Here is a 21,579-nt window from a genome sequence, read left to right as displayed (position 1 = left end):
AATGTAATGATTTCTCAATATGAGTGTGAAGAGGTTTGGATTCTCTGGAAGCAAGTTACTCAATAGAGCTTGTAATCTTCATCCTACAATATATATATATATATATATATATATATATATATATATATATATATATATATATATATATATCATCACAGATGTGTATGTGTGTGTGTGTGTGTGTATGTAACAAAAATAACATTTACAGATGTTTGACTAAGGTAACACTTTACAAAAACTGTTAGCGTTAGGCATTAGGTATCCCAAACTAACAATCTGCACATTTTTGCAGCATTTATTAATCTAGGTGGATGTTCATTTAGAAATAAATTGTTCATTGTTAATTCATGTTGAAAATACATTGAGTAATATTCATGTAGAACTACAACTTAAAGTCAAAATGCATTTAAGCATAGTTTAACTTCCAAATCTTGTTATAAATGAGTACATTTATCAATTTAACCTACATTAATACATATTTAAAGGATATTTCTGCTATTTCATGTTAACTATAGGATTTACTCATGCTGATGTATAAAAACTTATTGTAATGTTAATAAATAAGTTGTTCTTTCTTGTTTAGCATATCTGTATCAGAGATGTTCCATGTTCAGATTACATCATATTTTGTTAATAATAGGACGGCATGTTCTTTTGATTAAAAAAAAAACTTCCAGATGTGAAGAACGTTTCACTCTAATTTCAGAGAGGTAAAATTGAGCCACTTGTAATAACAAACGTCTTAAAGGAATCCAGTCACAGAACCCACAGAACCACACTCTAGACATGGAGGAATGTGATTGGCTGAAGGGAGGGGCCTGTGGGCAGGACTTCTATGAGCAGTTTGTTCATAAAGCCTGAGAGTGTCCTTCATGCCCTGTGTACTCTTCTGGCTGTGTTACTGAGCTCTACCTCTCTCCAGGCCTTCAGTCACTCATCTGTTCATTCACTTCAGCGACCATGAGTTTGAGATCAAGCTACAGCGTGCGTTCCTCCACCTCCCAGGTGCCGGTGTCCCATATGTCCCAGATGTCCATTAAGCGTACCACCAACGTGCCGACTTACCGGGCTGCAAGCATCTACGGCGGCGCTGGAGGTCAAGGAACCCGAATCTCCTCTGCCTCCTACTCAGGTGTCCACAGTGGAGTTGGATTTCCCTCAATGTCCAGCTCCATCCATGTGAGTGCCACTGGAGCCACCGGTGATATCATGGGCAATGAGAAGATGGCCATGCAGAACTTGAATGACCGTCTGGCCTCCTACCTGGAGAAAGTGAGGACCCTGGAGCAGGCCAACAGCAAGCTGGAGCTGAAGATCCGCGAGGCCCTGGAGAAGAAAGGTCCTGAAGTCTGTGACTACAGCCGCTTCCAGCCCATCATTGACGATCTGCGCAGGAAGGTGAGTCTGAATGAGTTTGAATAGGAGAAATGTACAGAAAATTTAAGGCATCTATAAAGAACTCAATGTGACAGTCTAATTGTGCTGCTTTGTGTTTATTAACAGTCTAGTGGACATTTATTGGGTTTCAGGACAGAAACTAACAAAACAGAGGCATTCCTTTGTAATTTAAAGCTGAAAAGAGCTGAATGAGAGTTTACTGATGGCCAGCACTGATAGGCAGAGAACCAAAAAATAAACCATGGGTGAAACCAAAAACAGGGGAAGGCATGGGGGAGGGAGGCTCAGCCTCTGTGGGATGGCCGTGGTAACTTTCAGCCGGTATTCCGGTGAATAAGCGTTTCCATCCTGTGTTTATTCTTGTCATGTTACACATCCAGATGCTTGGTTATTCCCTGTGGGTGGAAACACTTGGGTCTGAGATGTTTAGCGTCTCTCTCTGTGTCATAAGGGAAATGGAAAAGTCGAGATAATTCAGACGGTGCAAAATGTGACCAGCTGTGAGACTTTGCCAGAGATATTCCTAGCTAATTTAGCTTAATTCATAGCTACATGTAAATAGTCCTATTGTACATTTTCTGGAAAAGAAGTTCATAAAGCAGATGCTGTTAATTATAAAATACTTATTAGAGTCAGTTTCACACCAACTGTATCCTGAAGCTGAACTTTAAAGCTATAACCAGATAGTATTATCAGAAATAATAATAAAATAATAAAAGTCTATTAAACTTTTTAAGTATTATCCCCCGGTTTCACAGACAAGGCTTAAGCCTAGTCCTAGACTAAAATGCAAGTCTGAGTTGTTTCAAATGAAAGAAACTTGTACTGATTGATCTTAAAATGTATCAGTGCCTTTGTTTTGTCTCAAGATGCACACCAGTAATATTTTTTTCTAAGGCATGTTTATAAAAATTACTTAAATGTCCTAATTGAACTATGGCCTAATACTGGTTTAGGCTAAGCCCTGTCTATGAAACCAGGCCTATATGTCTCCACACCTTTCCCACAATGCCAACAAATGCTGGCTTACAAACATGGAAAGCATTTACAAAAAACAAAAAAATACCCACAGGAAATCCAGCTTAACCCCTGCTCTTCCTGCTATACAATTTAATTTAAAACAGACACCAGCTGTGTTTCCAGCATTGCTGTTGGTTAATAATTATCTAACTAACTGTGAATTGAACTTTGTCCTCCAGTACCTCTTATCTAAGCAAACTAAGACATTAAAACAGAAGATGGTACTGCAGCTGGTTATACAGTGACCATGTGATTTACACATTATACATCATTTTAAATAATTTGTAAAACAGTTAAAGTTAGGTGAAGTGTAATAATTGCACATTGCATTGTTCAGTGGTGGTTTCCTGACTGATTCAATTAAGTGATTTCTGTTTTGGTAATAGATCTTTGATGCCACTGCAAACAACGCCCGTCTAGTGCTCCAGATTGATAACGCCCGCCTGGCAGCTGATGACTTCAGAGTCAAGTGAGTTAACAAAACTGTGAAACATAATGCATATTTTGACCTCATGGGAACTTTCCTAGTTTCCTAGAAGAGCGAACCATTGACCTTTGTTGTGCCTGCAGGCATGAATCTGAGTTGTCCATCCGCCAAGGTGTGGAGGCTGACATTGCTGGCCTGAGAAAGGTCATCGATGACACCAACATGAACCGCATGAACCTTGAAAGTGAGATTGAGGCCCTTAAGGAAGAGCTCATCTTCCTTAAGAAGAACCATGACAATGTGAGTGCACACCGGCATATTTGTCTACCTCATAATCCATTAAAAGTGTTGCTTTAAGACTTATTTTATGGTCTCTTCACCCAACAGGAGGTAATGGAGCTTCGTAACCAGATCTCCCATTCAGGAGTGCAGGTGGATGTTGATGCCCCTAAAGGACACGATCTAGCCAAGATCATGGAGGAGATAAGATCCAAGTATGAGAAGATGGCCCTGAAGAACCAGGAGGAGCTGAAGACTTGGCACGAATCTCAGGTATATTCAAAAAGACAATTATTTTCTCGAAATCAAGTCTTGTTAAACAATGTTGCACTTCGATACCACTGTATAGCAACTAAAGTGAAATTGTATGTTTTCTCCAGATCACAGAGATTCAGGTACAAGTCATTCAGAACACAGAGGCCCTCCAGTGTGCACATACAGAAGTCAACGAACTGCGCAGACAGATTCAGACATTGGAGATCGAGCTGGAGTCACAGAGGAACCTGGTGAGTTTGTTTACTAGTAGCCATTGTAGAAGCTGCAATTTACTGGTCTTTCCAATCCTTTTTATTAAATTAGCTGTATCCAAGTATCATGTCTTAAATTTGTCTCAAAACTTGTTCTCAATGAAGTCTGCTCAAACTCCTGGGTTCTCTTTGTTTGATTCTCCAGAAAGGATCACTGGAGGCCACTCTGCGAGACACAGAAATGCGCTACAACATGGAAATTGAGAGTCTCAATGCTGTCACCATGCGACTGGAGGCTGAGCTCACACAACTGCGCAACAACATCCAGCATCAGACGCAGGAGTACGAGGCTCTGCTGAACCTCAAGATGAAGCTGGAGGCAGAAATTGCTACCTACAGGAGACTTCTGGACGGCGGGGACTTCAAGTATGTTTTCTTCTGAAGCATACAGAGATTTTTCACAGCAGTTCACCATTTGTGTAGACATGTCATGTTGTTTTAAAACTTTGACTAGGTTTGCTAGTAACAGGTATGTTTGATTGTAACAAGTATGTTTCCTCCTGCAGGCTCCACGATGCTCTTGAAGAGCAAAAGAGGGTGAAAGTAATGACGGTCACACAGACGTTGGTGGATGGGAAAGTGGTGTCTTCAAGCACAGAAACCAAGGAGAAGAAATTTTGAACATCAAATTTAAGATCAGCCTCCACAACACATCAGAAAAAACCACATGGGTCAATGATAAAATGATCCAAAGACAGGCTGCTAACACATTAAATATTTATTTAGTCCATTAGTACTTACAATAGTACCTTATTGTAAGTGTCTCAGAGCACATTTGCAATGAGATTTAACACTAACTTAAAACAAAAAAAATCTTTGTTTTATTTTTTTAGTTTTTTTATAACATTTTAATAACTACAACCAAAAAAGACTGAAAGTCAAAAAACACTATTGAACTTTATTACACATTTTTGTAATGACAATGATTTGTTATGGTCATAAATTGTCCCATTTTGGTTTTATGTTGTGTTGTTGTCATGATGTCTTGTCCTTTCAAATAAAAGACACTTTCATTCAACCTTTGCATTGTGCTTGTCATTAAAGTTATATGACATTATTCCAGTCAGTCTGATCAATTTTTTGGGGGGGGACCCAAATAACCCAACAATTGTGTGAATTTCAGAACACAAAAGATACTTTGAGTGTCCACACAATGAAAAACAATGGGGTCAAAAATTGCACGGTTTAGTTCAAAGTTCCTTTGGGCGATGTAGCACAAATATGAGGGGGCCCACCATATAACCTTGTGAAACCTCAAATTGAACTGACTTTAATTGTACGGGAAAAAAAAAAAAAAAAAAAAACTAACAAACAAACAATTTGCTATTAAAAATATAATATAAAAATATTTGGTATAAATATATATGATATACAATTATTTTATATAAAAATATCTTCTTTGTGTCCCATATAAAAATGAAATTCATCAATCAAAATTCACAAATCTGCTAGGTTCTGGAGAAAAAAGGTCCAGATACTAAGGACTACAGTCACTACCAATCCATCTTCGATAAACTACACAAAAAAGTAACTGGTACTTCTGTCCACTGGAATACTTTACTGCACAGGACAAAATTGTTAACTTAATATGCAAAATTATTTTTTATTATTTTATAAAAAAAATATTACTTACTTTTTATTAGAGATTAAAGTTTGCACATTACTATAGGGTGAAGTGGGTGTAATGCAAGGGTTGCAGGTAAAGTTCAAAATATGGATGACTCAGAAACTGATCTTTGAATGTGCCCTTGAGTACGGCATGTAATTAACTTTTGAGAAACGGATTCTCTATAATGGGCTTAGATAATAAACTAGTAACAATAGACTGTATTGTACCTTTTTGGTTATGTCCATTTAGATTCTGGTGATGGTTAAGAGCAATGCAAATGTGAGTCCTCAAATTGACAATGCCAAGTTGGCTGCCGATGACAACAGGGTCAAGTAAGGTTGTTTTAAAGACTCCATGAAATCAAACTAGGTTTTGTGGATTTTATTCCATGTGTATTAGCATCGAGCCAATGTATATGTCAAGAACTATGTGCAAGCTGGAAAATTTAAAGATATATACATTTAAAATTTCTTTCCCAGAAAAATTAACCGAACATATCAGTGATTTTTTTTGGGTAAATTTTTTTGTCCAGTGACTAAACTGAAAATGTCCCTCCCCATACTGCAACGTGCCACTGACTAGCAATAAAGAAACCATTAATGTAATGTGTCTATAGGTTTGAAAATTAACTGCATCTAAGACAACATGTTGAAGCTGACATAAATGCATTGAGAAAGATGCTGGATGACACCAACGTGGCACGACTGCATCTGGAAAATGATGTTGAGGGATTGAAAGTGGAGCTTATTGAGTAAAAGAAATTACATCAAATGGTTAATATCTGATTATAGTACACATAAATAAAACTGAATAGTAGTTCTTCAGGAGGTATCACAGAATATATTAGTTACTGATTAGCTAACTGTTACTTAACCCAATCATAAAATTATATTACTACATACTGATTAGTTAACACATCTTCCTTAGTAGTTAACAGTAGTGAGTTAAGTGTTAATGAATAATCACCTGTTAGTTCTTCAATAATTCCTTATTAGTTATGTAGTAAGTAAGAAACAGTATTCTAAAGTGTTACCAGATATTTTACAGATTAGAGAAAGAATCCTTCTGGACAACATTAGAGACTGTCACCCAGACACTAGTGGATGGAAAAATAGTGTCCTCCAGCTCAAGTACTATCAAAAAGAGACCAAAACAAGAGATCACTAATGTTAATGAAAGACAACAGCACAAGCCAATATCGCAGAAACACTATAAATATTCTGAATAAAGTATAATTATATTCTTTAATTAGTATTTCCTTTGAATCAGAATTTGAACAAGGTATTGGAAAGCAACACTCTTAATTGAAAACATATAGTGTAACTGTACTCAAACTCTGTTAGCAATGTCAAAGTTTCATTTTCATGTCATGAAAAGGAAATTGGACCCTTAGGATCTAACAGGCATTTTCAACATGTCATCACAGAAAAAGAAAACAGAAAGTGGTGTTCCAACAGTCATTCATAATGAAAGAGCAAAATGAAAACAAAATTAAGGTCTTATTTTGTACTTCATCCTTACAACAAATCAGCCTACTGACAATAAATATAAAAACTATGCTCCCTTGTCACGATAGGTCTACTTACACTAATATAAAAAATGTGTTTTCTAAGTTGTTAAAAGAAATGAGTGATTGCCCTTATCTTTTTGGAGCAAACACTTGACAGGTAATCTTTCCTGGAAATCTGTCTAAGTGAAAAATGTAACCTATCAAAATAAACAATGTTCATTCTTGGACTTAATTAGCATTTTGCCTGCTAGGCGTTATGAGTCAGATTTTTAGGATAGCGTTTTAGAAGAAGCACCGAAAACAATTGAAATGTGTTTAGCATTTAGGCCCGAAGCTTATTATCCAATGGCATCTTAATCTCCCAATCACTCTCTATACTCTCTCTCTATACTCTCTCTCTCTCTCTCTCTCTCTCTCTCTCTCTCTCTCTCTCTCTCTCTCTCTCTCTCTCTCTCTATATATATATATATATATATAAGTTTGTAGAATTTTTTCTACTGAAGTAATTAGCATAGCAGAGTGGTATAACCAATACTGTGTTGCACTGCGATCAGTACTGAGAAACCTCAATCATAAACCCAGGCCTAAAGCCATGTTTTCTTACTTTTAAGATAAATACCCACTTTTTATAACTTTTTTGGCATGTTAGTATCAGTTTTATATTTATATATGGAGGCGAACCCCATGAACTGACTTGAACATTGACAGTATACACTGTTCTACTGTGGGCTTGTAAAAGGGGGAATTTGCGGCTAACTGTGAAGCACTGTTTCCACTCAAATACTCCCTATTCAGAGGAAAAGATGGTTGGTTTTCAAATGACGATGTCAACGCAGACATTTGTGGATGGAAAAGTGGAGCTGGACTGCAAAATGGTCTGCGCAGGCCAAAATGAGCCAGATAAGTTTTCTGCGCAGTTTTAAAGTTTACAAGAGTTTCTTCAAATTTGCATCAATAGATTATTTAAAAAACTGTCTAAGCATTTAAATCACAATCTAGACTAAAAAATAATCAGCTTAATTTACATGCACAGTGTCTAGGGTAATTCTTTTGTACTTCAATGCACTGATGTCCTTCTTTTTAATACCTTATTTAATAGATGAAAGAAAAGACTTTCCTATGATCACATGCTATGACAAGAATACCACTTCTGTGCTGCCAACACAACTCATTTTATTCTGTCCAGACATTTACACAAAATGCTTTTGTTACCATTATACTGTATTTCAGCAAAACAGAAATTGAACAATACGTTATATAATCAAAGCCAGAATAGTCATGGTATAGACATACTTCAGTGTGTTAAAATCTTGGTACCAACTCAGTAAAACGACTTAGCTTTTTTTTTTTCCTATTGAATTAGTCATCTTAATTGCACATCCTCCGTTTTCCCATTATTCTGGGAAGGTCCTACATTCCTGCTGAACAGTGACGCACTACTGCACATCAATATTTGTTTTTTTTACGCTTCCCAGGGAGCATGTAAGTGCCCTTGTTTGGGTATTTTCTATTTCCTTCACGCCTCCTTAGATTTTCAGAATGGTCATTGCATAAATTAACTCTTAGAGACTTGTGCCACAAATTAACTGATTAACTAATTAATTTTATATATAGAAACTGTGGTGCTTGGCAATGCAAAACTAGGTGCTAGTTTGTTGTGACGTCCTTACTTTATTATTTCTTATTCATTATGGTGTTCAAACATATTAATGTTAATTTAAGGACAAGAACTCCAAGGCACTCAAATTTTATAGATTAATGTTAATATTAAATATTAAATAAGATATTTAGTTGGTTACTAGAGATTTTGAGTGGTTGCTAGCTTGTTTCTTACTATCCCAAGTTAAAAGTACCCACAGCTCAGTCTCTATGTTATTTAAACCCTAAAAATGGCTCTGGTGTTTTTTTTTTTAATTCACCCATTTTATTACCCTTAGCAAGCATCACTAATTAAAGATTTGATTTCACAAGCCCTGTTATGAGATATAGCTCAGCTCACACACTTTAAGTTTCCACAGTCTCCCATCTATGACCTTCCATCATACTTATACATAGTAAAGACTCCTGACAAAAGAAGGAAACAACAACAGGATAGGGAAAGAGTTAATAGCAGAAACAATAAAGAGAGAGATGGGGGATATGATCCTTTGAATCCCACATAACATTCCTCATGTCTGCTCTCCTTAGACAGGAGATTACCTCCAGATATCCCTCATAGGTGCTGCTTTCATAAAACCTGAGCCACACTCCCCCTTCCCTCTCTTGCTTCCCTCATTCTTATTCTATATAGCAATGTTTAAACTATTCTTAAAGATGCTAAGCACTGCTATGTAATGATACCCAAATGTATATATGCAAAATTCATTTGTTAATCTCTCAGAACACTAATGCAGCATTATAAACTGTATAAAGTGTAGTTAATCAGAAATGTTCTTGACGATCCATGTTTTTTGGGAGTTTGGTCTGAAATGCATCCCATATTCACAGGGGTATTTTTGGTATGACAGTGTCTATGTAACTAAACAAGACCCTCAGTCTTCCAGACATTTCTCTCAGTCAGTTGTATGATAAGTATCAAGTCTGGGCAGCTCGAAATCTCCTAGAAATATTTAAGAATTGATGAAAGACCACAATATAGCCGTTAGATTTTCCCATGTGTGTTTAAGATTCAGAGTGTATTGAGGCAAACAGCATGCAGCCAACCATTTTGGCAACCTACGTTTTTAATTTAGGGGGGAAACCCAACGGAATTTTAACCAGTATAACCATGGCAACCAAAAACAAATCAAAACCAGACTGTGTAGACATGGAAACAAAACTCTGGCCAACGTATACGAGTCAGCATATGCTAGTTAAGAAAGACTGAGCTCATTCAGTGAGCTATATATAAATCTCTAGTGGGAGGAGCCCTTCAGCCTAATTACACATCATTCAAAATACACTTCATTTTCTTGAGATTATTATACAGCATTTTAGTAACCACACTCGAGGGAGTTGTCAGTTACATAACAAAATCACTGGGATAAACAGCTGCCGGCTCTTGATTTGTATTCTTAGCTATAAGCTGAATTATCACAAGAACACAAAATACCATTTTGCATCAATGAAAGGGCTTTAGAAAAACAGGGTTAATGAGAGGTGCCTGTAAAATCAGCGTCTTAAGTGACCAGTTTGACCAGCTTCCTGCCGTCCTCATATACAGCTGCAGAATTTGAGGAGAACTGAATGGACCATAGTACACCAATTTAAGCTTCTACCAACTGTACACTCCCTAAACAGAAAACTGAGCTCTTTCTTAATGTTTTGTACAGCCCAGGAAATCTCAAAATAACTAGTGGTGTTTGCAAAGGCATGCAACACTGTTTAACATAGCCCATACTTAGGGGTTAGGCATTCAGACCTAACCCAAATTACTTCAGAAAATATCTATAAAAAATCAAAAATAGAATAAAAAATAAAAAAATAAAAATTATATATATATAGTTTTACAAAAAAGCATGATAAAAATAGTGAAAAAGGAGGAGGATATTTGTGCAGTTTAGCTGAGAAATGTACAGTCGCAGTCAACAATAAAAGAAAGGCTAAGAGATTTAAATAATGTTAACACTTCATTTATTTAATAAAACATCTGACAAACAGGCAAACATCAGTCAAATGTCTGAAAAAGTCAAATGTCAATTGTCAAAAAGGCCTTCTTGTGACTGACATATAATAACGTCATGTAATATGACACACCTCTTTCAATATGGAGTTTTAAAATTGCATTAGGATTATGGCATCGCAGTACACTATTTACACCAAATATGGTGGTGGTCCGGTGGATGTCAATACTAATTTAGCTGCCCATATTGATGGCATGGTGACAGAGTTGAACTACTGACTCTGTTTGCTTTACGTCATACATATCCATCACTCATCTTTAAAAAGCCTCTTAGTTTGAATGGCTACAGAAAATTACCTTTTGATCTTCAAGTCACCTTTATATCAGTACCATGTGGCATAACTGAGCATGCAAGATTACGTCAGATTAGTGGTTGATCATGTTTCAGTGACTGATTCTTAACCTTGCTGTGCCGAAAATGATTTGGAATTGTAAATCTCTCATTATGCTATATTTATATCCAAATATTGGATATAAATATAATTAATAATTATTTTTGTCGCTTGTTTTCAATTTGTCAAAAAGTTTCATAATTGTTTTTGGAACTTATTGGTTATAGGTCTCAATGATCTGAGCTTATGCGGTTTTTGAGAGAGAGAGAAAAAACAATATTTGAAACATTATTACTCTTGATGCCTTGACCCCAGCCTCAGTCCATTCCTTGTGAAGTTCACTCAAATTCCTGAATCGATTTTGCTTGACAATCCTTATGAGGCTGCTGTTCTCTCGGTTGGTTTTGAATTTTTTTTCTTCCACACTTTTTCCTTCCCCTCAACTTTCTGTTAACATGCTTGGATACAGCACTCTGTGAACAGTCAGCTTCTTTGGCAATGAATGTGAATGAACTGAGAGACTGTTTTGAAGGCTCAGGAAACCTTTGCAGGTGTTTTGTGCTGATTAGCTGATTGGCATGTCATCATATTCTAATTTGTTGAGATAATGAATTGGTGGGTTTTTGTTAAATGAGAGCCAAAATCATCACAATTAAAAGAACCAAAGATTTAAACTACTTCAGTCTGTCTGCACTGAATTTATTTAATACACGAGTTTCACAATTTGAGTTGATTTACTGAAATAAAGAAACTTTTCCATAACATTCTAATTTATTGAGATGCACCTGTATATATATATATTTTTTTGTCTGGTCATTTTTGTCAATGACCACCACAAGTGTAACAAAGTTGAAAAAAAATCCCTCAAGTTTAATATCCTGTGTGAGCAACATCAGAGTGTTTTAGTCCAATACGACTATAATGCTCAGTAAAAAGAAAATCTTATCTGGCTTAAAATGACGGGAACACAACAGGGGTAGTTTTACCAAAACAGTTTCTTCAAAATTTCACCATTTGTATTCCACAAACTGAAATAACAGCCTATGGGTATGGAATAACATGAGCAGATAATGATAGAAATATCCTTACTGGATTAATTATTCCAATAACATTTACATTCGGCCCCCTTTCAGTCTAATATTTGGTGTCATCCTTGGCGTTAATGGTAGTTTAGCTGTCGTTTGGAGTTGCTCATAATTTTTCAAGTGTGTTTATGTCTCACGAGTGTCCATTAGCTCACAGTGACCTCCTTTACAAATACTTGACCCATGACAGTCACGTTGAATCCCTGGTGTTGATAAGCTGTTAGCACATCTTCACTTCCATAGATTTCAGGCCATTATTGCAAATATCTTTCTATATATATCTGTCTTTTTACACAAATGTTTCTCTCTCTCTCTCTCCCTTTCTCTCTCTCTCTGGCTGTATATGACACACTATGGAAAGGTTTAGTATGACAAGTAAAAAGATATTGTGTTATCTTTATAGACATGACTAGGGTCATTAATCATGATAGGCCAAGATAAGCTACAAGAGTTACATTATGGAAGCAAAAAGGCCAAGTCTGCTTTTTCGTGCAGTGTTATAGTTTTCGTCAAAATGTAATTAAAATCAGCCCTGTCAGAGGGGTTATAAAAAGACATTCAAACTACACTTTAATTAGAAAATAATCTGTGGCCTCATGACACAAATAACAAGCAGAGGCTTCGTAGGAAGCTTATTTCAGAAGTTTTCTGCTTGGGCCAGATCTAAAATTCCAGCCGTATGGAGACGCTAGCCAAATAACACAGCACAAGGTTGGGGATCAAACTGTTATAATGACTAGATATGAACAACTTCATAGTCATCACTGGCCTCAGATCTCGTCTAACACAGATATGACCAAAAAAGGGATTTTGGTGCTACTGCAAATACCTCTGCTACGCCCACAGAACTTAGAGGCTAAATGAAATAAATGACTCTTTATGGGGCACTGGGGGAGAACGCTGCAGATACAGATTGGTATTATTACAAATAGTGAGAAGAGCACAAATTCCCAGAGAGAGGCCATCTAAATCCTGAAGACCAATGACTTCATTTAGGCAGTGGGTGAAGTACTAAGCAAATGACTGTAGCCTTATTTAAACATACATATGAATACATATTTGACCATAAATATTTGACTAGTATAGAAACATAATATATATATATATATATATATATATATATATATATATATATATATATATATATATATATATATATATATATATATATATATACATGTATACTTTTACTTATATTTTTCTATCTTTACTTTATATATTTATATAATCTAGGCTATATTTAAAAAATTATGTAGAAATTTAGAAAATAATATAATATCTAAAAAAATATAAATATAAAATAAGCAGTTATTTTATACACACGCTGTTTATAAATCTGGGGTTGGTATGATTCTTTAAAATAAATTAATGTAACAGCAAGGATGCATTAACATTATCAAAAGTAAAAGTAAAAAAATGAATGTTACAAAAATATAAAAATCTATTTATTTATTTACTGTACAATAATGTATTCCATTCAAAATAAATGTTTTGAATTTTCTATTCATAATAAAATGGATCATGGTTTGTATCAAAATACTAATAAAATGTATCAAAATATTAAGTAGATAAAAAAAACTTAATAATAATAATATGAAAACTTTCTTGAGCAGCTAATCAGCACATCAGAATGATTTCTGAAGGATCATGTGACACTGAAGACTGGAATAATGCTGCTAAAAATTCAGCTTTGATCACAGGAATAAATATAAATTTTATTTATTTATTTATTTTCACGTATATATTTCTCATTATAAGTGTTTTACTATATTTTTGATACAAAAACAAAAGAGATGGGAACTTCTATTATGCAAAACATCAAACCCAGGTTGCTTAAAAAGATTGTCCCTATAATAAGTGTACTGCATGTTGTTTTGGGCAATGTGTTGCTAAATATTTAGTCATACTTACTGAATATTATGACCATGATGACACTCTTCCGTAAGTACAGTGTCTTCTTACAAGCCGTCAAGCCAAATGACATAGCTGTGCTGGTATGTATAAACCTTAAGAGATACTCATTACATTCATTCACACTGTGCTACTATCAGCTGGGAGGGCTTTTTTGTTGGTGGGTGGAGGCTTGGACGTATCTGTTACCATTAAGGATGAATCTCAGTGTGATTGCGTATATTGTATGTGATTGCGTCAAACTTGTATTTCAAAATCAGATGCATAAGGTAGAAACTCATGGCCAGGTGGCTTTGGCTTCATGGACCATCTGACAAGTTAATGTGTGTCTTATTCGTGGTCATTGGGAATGTGCAAATGTGTATCTTTTAGTAGACAGAAGCGTCTGTGCAATGTTTACATAATAATGCTTTGGTTGTGTTAAAGTCCATCGAACCATCAGGAATAATTTGTTTATATCAAGTTGGCAAATACATGTCTCATTAACCAAATAGTGTTTGACATTTCTCTTTCATCTAGTTATGTGTTGCATAACCGGACTAAGGTAAGAGAGTGTTTCCCATGAAAAAAATAATGTGGGCTGAAGATAATGAGAGGCACAAAAATGTGACAGATAAAACAGATAAATATAAGAAAATATATCTCTCAGTCATTCACAAATTAAGATTACTGTAATGTGAAAGCATTTTTTTCCCTCTTTTTAGAAGCTGAGTGTTTGTGCTTTATCTCAGTTGTGTCAGTCTGTTGGCCTGTTGTCAAAGAGTTAGGTTGAAGGTTGGGAAAGAAAAAATGCTGTGCAAATTTCAGTGCTCTTGCGAAGTAGCGATTCACATGAAGGAATTAGAAAACAGGTTATGACATCTTATCTTAAACATCTGTTAATGTTAAACAAAACATCTCAGAGCACAGTCTTGGTTAATTTATCATGTGAAGTAGTGCTTAACTACATTTTCCTGTCAGGGTGCTGTAGTTTAGAAATAGCTCTCCATGCAAGGTCAAAAAAACAAACAAAAAAAAAACAAATTATTTGATTACAGCTTGCATTTATAAAATAAAGGAGGCAGAAGCTACTTTCAAGATCAGGGCATATGTGGATAAAGCAGTTTAACCCTTGTGCTGTTCTGACTAAATATGGTTCATTTTGATCACTTGAAAAGGTTCATAAGTTAAGATCATGAGACATACAATCATTCAGCTCCAAAAAGAAACACAAAACCTGCACTAATTTAATGAAGATAATTGGCTGAATACAGAATTTGGCAATAATATAGCATAATGAGAGATTTACAAGTAATTGTTAAAAGTCTGATCATTTTAAAGGTGCAGTAGGTGATTGTCTTCAGAAACATTTTTTGTTATGCTGGTTGAAAGTCTCTTCACATCCCGATAGCAATCATTAAGTTAAGTGGTTTAAATTTATTTATCTGTATTTATATATTCTGTGAAAGGTGTAAGACCATAAAATGTACGTCCAATCAAAATGCACGGTCTGAGCGTTTTAAATAGCTTTCCTACCTGCCTGTCAACGTATGTATCTGCATACCTCTGCACATCCTGTTCGTGCAGACAGAATACGCCGTTAGCGCATTCACGCACACTGTACAGACAGAGCTAGAATGGCAGACAAACATCAACAACCTGGTCTTCCTTCCTAGATTTGTAGTGCTTTTAAAGGTTTATCGTTGGTTAATGACACATGATATAGCCCAGCGGTTCTTAATTCTAGTGCTCGCACACACATTTTGCATGTCTCGCATAGTTAACAAACACGATTCAGATGACCATCTCGAGCTACATGAATGAACTGTGTTCTGATTGATATGATCCCTACACCGTGTTCATTGCTCCCTACTCCCTGAGCAGGGGTTTACTTCACTTGGAAAATGGACTGAAATTGTGAACTGCTGATGTGTCTTATTGTAGTAAGGTTGTCTCTAGTATTCTGGTCTGTGAGCATAAATGCATTCAGGGGGCGTGGCTGGGACATTTGCTTTCAGTGCTATCAGGCTAATGTTAGCATTTTCCAAGATCTCCTATTGCACCTTTAAGTCTAAAATGTAGGGGGAGTATTTATAACCTGTGTGTGAAAAGTAAGTAGGATTTTAGACTAAGTTTGATAACATTAACTGGCATTTTCAGGAATGAATGAATGAATAAATACAATAAATGTAAAATAGGACAATGAAAGTGAATGGGGCAGATTCTTATATTTTCCAAAATTCTTCCATTACGTAACGTGAACTTTTTGAGTAGTAAAGTTTATGTCTGTTTTAAGTTTTTAGTCATTATGTGTCATGGCAAATAAAAATGTGGATTATACATAAACTGATTGGTAACTTTTCCTACTACAGTCGTATCAACATGCATATTGTTTATGTCTTGTGGATATACTTTTGAATATAATATTTTAAAGTTTACAGATTAGCCCAATTTAAAACCATTAACAGTACAACCATTTTGGCTTTTATAAAAGGGAGGACAAGTCAAAATGATTTTTTTGTGGTTATCAACAGTATGCATCAAGTGCTTTCCTGAAATATTCCTCGAAGTGCATTCACTGTGTGGTTTTCGGCAGTCAGGTGAGGTGTCAAGTCAATTAAACGTGCATATAACTGTTTCTGTTTGTATTCAGTGAACACCCATTAACCAAACATAAATCATTCAAATAGATATCCTGGGCTGGATTTACAATAATGGGACTTTTGGGGTTGACGTCTTTCTTGCAAACAAAAGATTTTTTATGTGTTTCAATGAGATCATACAAGTAGCATTTTTTCAACAACCGATATCATGACATCATTGGTTTGTTCAAATATGCCGAGCGTTAGACATGATTCATTGACTATTGAGACAATTATGTAATGCACTGCAGTGGGAAGATCTTCAATTTAAAGTTATTAGAGAGCTACAGTCGTCCTGCTATTAGGAACAAGGGTGTGAATTGTGAGCTCACCAAATACATCCCTGACTGTGTAATGACATCTGTGTCAGTGACATGTCAAAATTTGCTCGGAAAGAAGTTCACTTCTTATTTCAAGACTTATGATGAGGATTCAGTGGGTATAGCTGATGCAATATGATAACCTATCCTTTTTTAAAAAAAATCAAAGTCATTATTTTAGGTTAAACTAGATATGTATAAACGAAAGTCTATATTTTAGGTCCTGCAACTGGTCACCATGTCCTTTGAGTTTTTGTCTATTTTAAGCACCTCCTTGCTTTCACTAGACATTTATAGTTGTGCTATAGTCTACATTTTTACTTTAAGCACAGATAATAAACATACTGTACTCTCATTTAATATTTAAACTGGAGTGTATACAGTCAGTAATCATGCCGTACACTGTGCCTTCTGTCTGCAGAGATAGCAGCTGTTTGGTGTGTGTGTGTGTGTGTGTGTGTGTGTGTGTGTGTGTGTGTGTGTGTGTGTGTGTGTGTGTGTGTGTGTGTGTGTGTGTGTGTGTGTGTAAGAGAGGGAGAGAGAGAGTGATAAGATGTGAGCATAATTAAGTTGACTTTTATCTATTACAATGTTGACACATCATTACAAAGGCAAATAGCAGAGCATGGGAAAAGGCACTGACAGGAAATACAACATTATATGGAGGGGAAAGACATTTCTTTAGCTTGTCAGTGTAGGATGTTTAAAAAAATAAAAATATCACACTACTGATTGTTTATGTTTTTGAACGCAGTCTCTTATGCTCACCAAATCGGCATCTGTTTTTTTATGGAAACTGTGCTTATTTATTTATTTATTTTTGTCAGAAAGTTGAAAAGAACAGCAATTATTTGAAAAATACAAATCTTTTGTCAAATTATAAATCTCTTTATGCCTTTAAAAAAGAAGGTTTGGATAATTTATAATGTAATTACATTATCAACTGGTAAGGTAGATTTGAATTAAAATGGTGAATCATGGTTTGTGTGAAGAAGGGGCTTAGGAAAATGCAGATTTACATGCTGACAGATAAGCTCATCAAATTTTTAGGGGGTCAGCTTGTTCAGTCAAATAAATGATAGCCTAAGGTCAAAGTAACATCACTTCCACATGAGAACGATCAGTAAAGACAATACACACTCATATCAGGCTTATAACATTTAACTAAAAATAAAACGAAAACCATTGCAAAACAGGTTTAGGTTCTTTACTTAAAATAAAATAAAATAAAATAAAATAAATGTTGTAAAACCTGATGTACTATAATAGAGCAAAACTGAAATAAAAATGCATACAACATAGACATTTAGAAACAAAAACACTCATTAAAACTTTACCGAAAATTAAAATGAAATCAGTAAGTATAAAAATAAAAACTACTTCGAAATATGAATAAAAACGAACAGTACATATCAATATTAAAATAACAGTGACAAAGATCACTTATCATGTACTTGTATTACCATTATCACTCAGACACGTCATGTATCTGGTTGTGTTGAAGTCATTAACGTTTCATCATCCTCCAATACTAGAGGTTTTGTGTCATTCTGCTACTGTAAAAAACATATGCATGTAAAAGGGATCCTAAAGAGGGAATGATATGGCATGCTTTTCCTTATGGAAGTCAAACAGACTCGCAGCTGTTTATACACACCGAGCTCATCAAACAGGTGAGACACACCTCACTCTTGTCAAAGGCTTCTGTTTATTCATCCGCAACAGCAAAACTTGAGCGTTAATGATGAAGCTGTGTAGACAGGACTTTTATTCTCTGGTCTGTAGAAAGCCTGTCATCTGTTCTAAAGGATCCGGTCTATAGATCCCATCATCAGCGCTGATAAAGCACTCAGGTGGGCAAACAAACCCCAGAGAGTCAACAGTCGACTGACTAACCAGAACACAACCTGACAACCAAACATCCAACACAGCAGGTTGTGTTTTAATAGGAACAAGTTTGCACTTTTTTTCCCAGATTTTCCATGCCTCAGCAACTCTAGGCTCATTTGTTCTTTAATTATTTTATGCCTTTTGCACAACAACAACAACAAAAAACCTAGTACAATTATAATTCTCTACATTACATTAGTGATAGTGATAGTGAGGCTTCAAAATTTTGCCAATTGAAAATAATCAGATGAAAAAAAATATATCTTTTTTTTTGGCTAAATAGTTGGTGGGAATTGGTGGGGTTTTGTTAAATTGTTAACTTTTCCTCAACATTCTAATTTATTGAGAAGCACCTGTAAAAGTTTGATTTGATTGTCCGCCGGTTCCCACCTCCTTCTTCCCAATGATTATGAAGGTTTAATTTGCTACAGTGGTGCCGAAACCCGGGAGAAGGAGGGACGCGCTGCTGATGATCCCTCGCCGCTGTGGTGAATCCGCGGTGCCATCGAGCTGGCGAGGAAGTGTGCAGCCATGGACACTCGAGGCGGTGGGCTGGAGTTAGTTGCCGGGGACGGGCGAGCTAGCTGCCGGCCGCCCATGATGTGGAGGGGCGGCTGCCGTCCGTGAGGGAGCAGAGGAGTCGGCACCATTCGCCAGGTGGCCGGAGCCTCCTACCATCCGCCTGAACGGGGAGGAGCAGGGAACGGGGTCTCCTGCCGGCTGCCCAAAATCAGAGGAGCCGTCGACGTCCACCGGGCGGCGGAGGAGTGTCGTGCCGTCCGCTGAGGGCCGTCCAGTGCCACCACCAGGCACTACGGAGGAGATCGCCCAGCCGGTGGAGGGCCGAGCAGCAGTGCGTCTGGGAACCGGATTTTTTATTTTTTTTTCTCTCCCTTCTCTCGTCTTTGTCGCTCCTCCTTCCATCTCCTTTTCTCTCGCCTCGTCTGTCCTACCCCCAGGTTCCCGCAGGTCCCCCCCGGAGGGAGGGGGGGGTAGAGCGCAGTCTCGAGGGTACCCCCCGGACTGCGAGGGGCGATGGGGGTATGTGACGAGTGGGTCGGGGCCGAGAGACGTGGAAGAGGAGCGAGGCCGGTGGAGTGATTGGAAATGAGCGACACCTGCTCGACCCACCGGTCTCGAGGCCCATGGAGGAGATGGAAGGATATAAAACTGGAGCGACGACAGTGACGGACGAGAGAGGACCAGGCCTGGGTTTTAGTTGTGTTTGCTTTTTATTTGTGCGCGTCAGTCGTCCGTGAGGGTTAATTTTGTTGTCCAGTTCACAACATGAAATTAAAACAAGTAAACATTACAAAAATTGCTAGAGTAGCAGAAATATGTATAAAATTTGAATTTAAAAATTGAAAAAGCTGAAATACTGAGAATCGGCTTGTTGGTGAAGAACTTTAATACAACTGTTTTGTTACCTCAGATGACAACACCATGAAATAAATAAATAAATGGTGTACAAACAAGTTTTACTCTAACTAGTTAATTCTAGCTAAAGTAAATTTAACAAACAATTACAAAGAAATTGCAAGTAACACAATGAATTAAATGTGACATTTTGGAGTAGAAATACTGAAATACCACTTTCTCTTAAACCATCCTTTAATAAACAGTTTTTACAGCATAAAGATTTTAGTTACTCCTGAAACTTTATTTTCAGTTTCAGTTTTTAGCTAAATTAATTAATGAAAAGTTAATTTTGGTTAAGAGTTTTGGAAAGAAACTCTTTTATATGCACCACTAATTACTGGCAATGACTTCACATGCCATCGCCAGGTAGAGAAACCAAATGGCAGAGATGAGGCAGCACTGTGGACAATATGGAAATTAGAGCATGATTTGCATAGCTGCAGCTCTCCAAACTGCAAATAATCACACAGAGATCACATAGATGGCTCTCTATGAAAAGAATCCTCTTCCCGGCAACGTAGTGGCATCAAAACAAACACAAGATCCAAATCAAAACATAAACCTGAAACTCTTATCGCCCAAAACTAAACCAAAGTTTAAGAATGGAAGTGAAACCAACCAGCAGCAGTCATAGTACACTATCTCTTCTGAAATCAATGATATAGCAAGCACATGTGACGACTACTGGTGTGCACGGTAATGGAAGACTCCCTGTTGCCAAAACAAAGGCTGAGCTGTTTGGTCACTATTTTAGACACGGTCTCTGAGGTTATGCACTGAAAAAATATGAATACATAAGATGTGGGTGTCACCTTTGCCTTCCCCCGCCTCGTCTCTGTTGAACTGTGGTATGTTCTCTGAAGCTTGGCAGGCACCCAATTCTCCCGCGTGCTCCGGCCTTGCCCTTAAGTGACCTATTGGGCACGCAGAAGTTGTTTCTATGGTTACTGCTCTGAAGTTTGGGTGAAAACAAACCCGTAAAATGAGGGAAAGTCAAGCTTGATGTTCCCTGTTGAATGAGGCATGGTGTCATGTGGCAACAGCTTCCTGCTGCAATGATTATAAAATATGAGCTGAATTAGTTCCTTTTTCCATCATCTGAAAGACTTTTGAGGAGGTGAAAGAATAAAAGAAGACTTCTGGTGTCATGATATAAAACTGTGTCGATTCAACACTCACCAAAGGCACTTATTTCACTTTTTCACTCACTTGAGCATCTGGTTTAGACTTCAGCCATTAAACTATTTGTGTCACACGTACTTTATAACATCAGCTTTCCGGAAAGTACAAATGAGCTTCAATGTGGGTAAACGCTTTGTCTTCTGTCAGTGACAACACTGCCACCCTGTGTTTTATGCAGGCTTAAAATGCAGTTTAATATGACATGCCACTGCATCCACCTATAATAATTTAAAATAAACTTTCAATAATTATTATGCCATATATCCTGATACTAATGAGAGACTACGTGGATTGTGTATTTACATTGTGAACTGTCAAAAAGCTAAACAGAAAAAATAAGAGACTTGACAAAAAACATTAGACACCTTCACTGTTGTGCAATAAAGAA

The 21,579-nt window shown here is 36.6% G+C and overlaps 1 protein-coding gene across 1 annotated transcript; it reads left to right on the top strand.

Annotated features, from left to right (window-relative positions):
• The first annotated feature begins 871 nt into the window (after window positions 1–871).
• LOC132128860 (keratin, type I cytoskeletal 18) lies at window positions 872–4,669 on the top strand. Its single transcript, XM_059540238.1, has 7 exons — window positions 872–1,398; window positions 2,805–2,887; window positions 2,989–3,145; window positions 3,233–3,397; window positions 3,505–3,630; window positions 3,797–4,017; window positions 4,158–4,669. Exons 1-7 carry the CDS (start codon window positions 961–963, stop codon window positions 4,270–4,272), a joined length of 1,305 nt encoding a protein of 434 aa, XP_059396221.1. The 5' UTR covers window positions 872–960; the 3' UTR covers window positions 4,273–4,669.
• The last annotated feature ends 16,910 nt before the right edge of the window (window positions 4,670–21,579 follow it).

Source organism: Carassius carassius, chromosome 46 (assembly GCF_963082965.1).
Source record: "Carassius carassius chromosome 46, fCarCar2.1, whole genome shotgun sequence".
Lineage (NCBI taxonomy): Eukaryota > Metazoa > Chordata > Actinopteri > Cypriniformes > Cyprinidae > Carassius > Carassius carassius.
The sequence above is the reverse complement of the archived record's forward strand: the minus strand, read 5'-3'. Positions and strand labels throughout refer to the sequence as shown.

What these genes read in the sequence shown, in the direction of transcription:
- LOC132128860 (XM_059540238.1), top strand. Translation starts at nt 961, where the DNA reads ATGAGTTTGAGATCAAGCTACAGCGTGCGTTCCTCCACCTCCCAGGTG. An exon ending in TTAAGAAGAACCATGACAAT is followed by an intron (nt 3,146 to 3,232) that starts GTGAGTGCACAC and finishes TTCACCCAACAG; the next exon opens with GAGGTAATGGAGCTTCGTAA. An exon ending in CTGGACGGCGGGGACTTCAA is followed by an intron (nt 4,018 to 4,157) that starts GTATGTTTTCTT and finishes TTCCTCCTGCAG; the next exon opens with GCTCCACGATGCTCTTGAAG.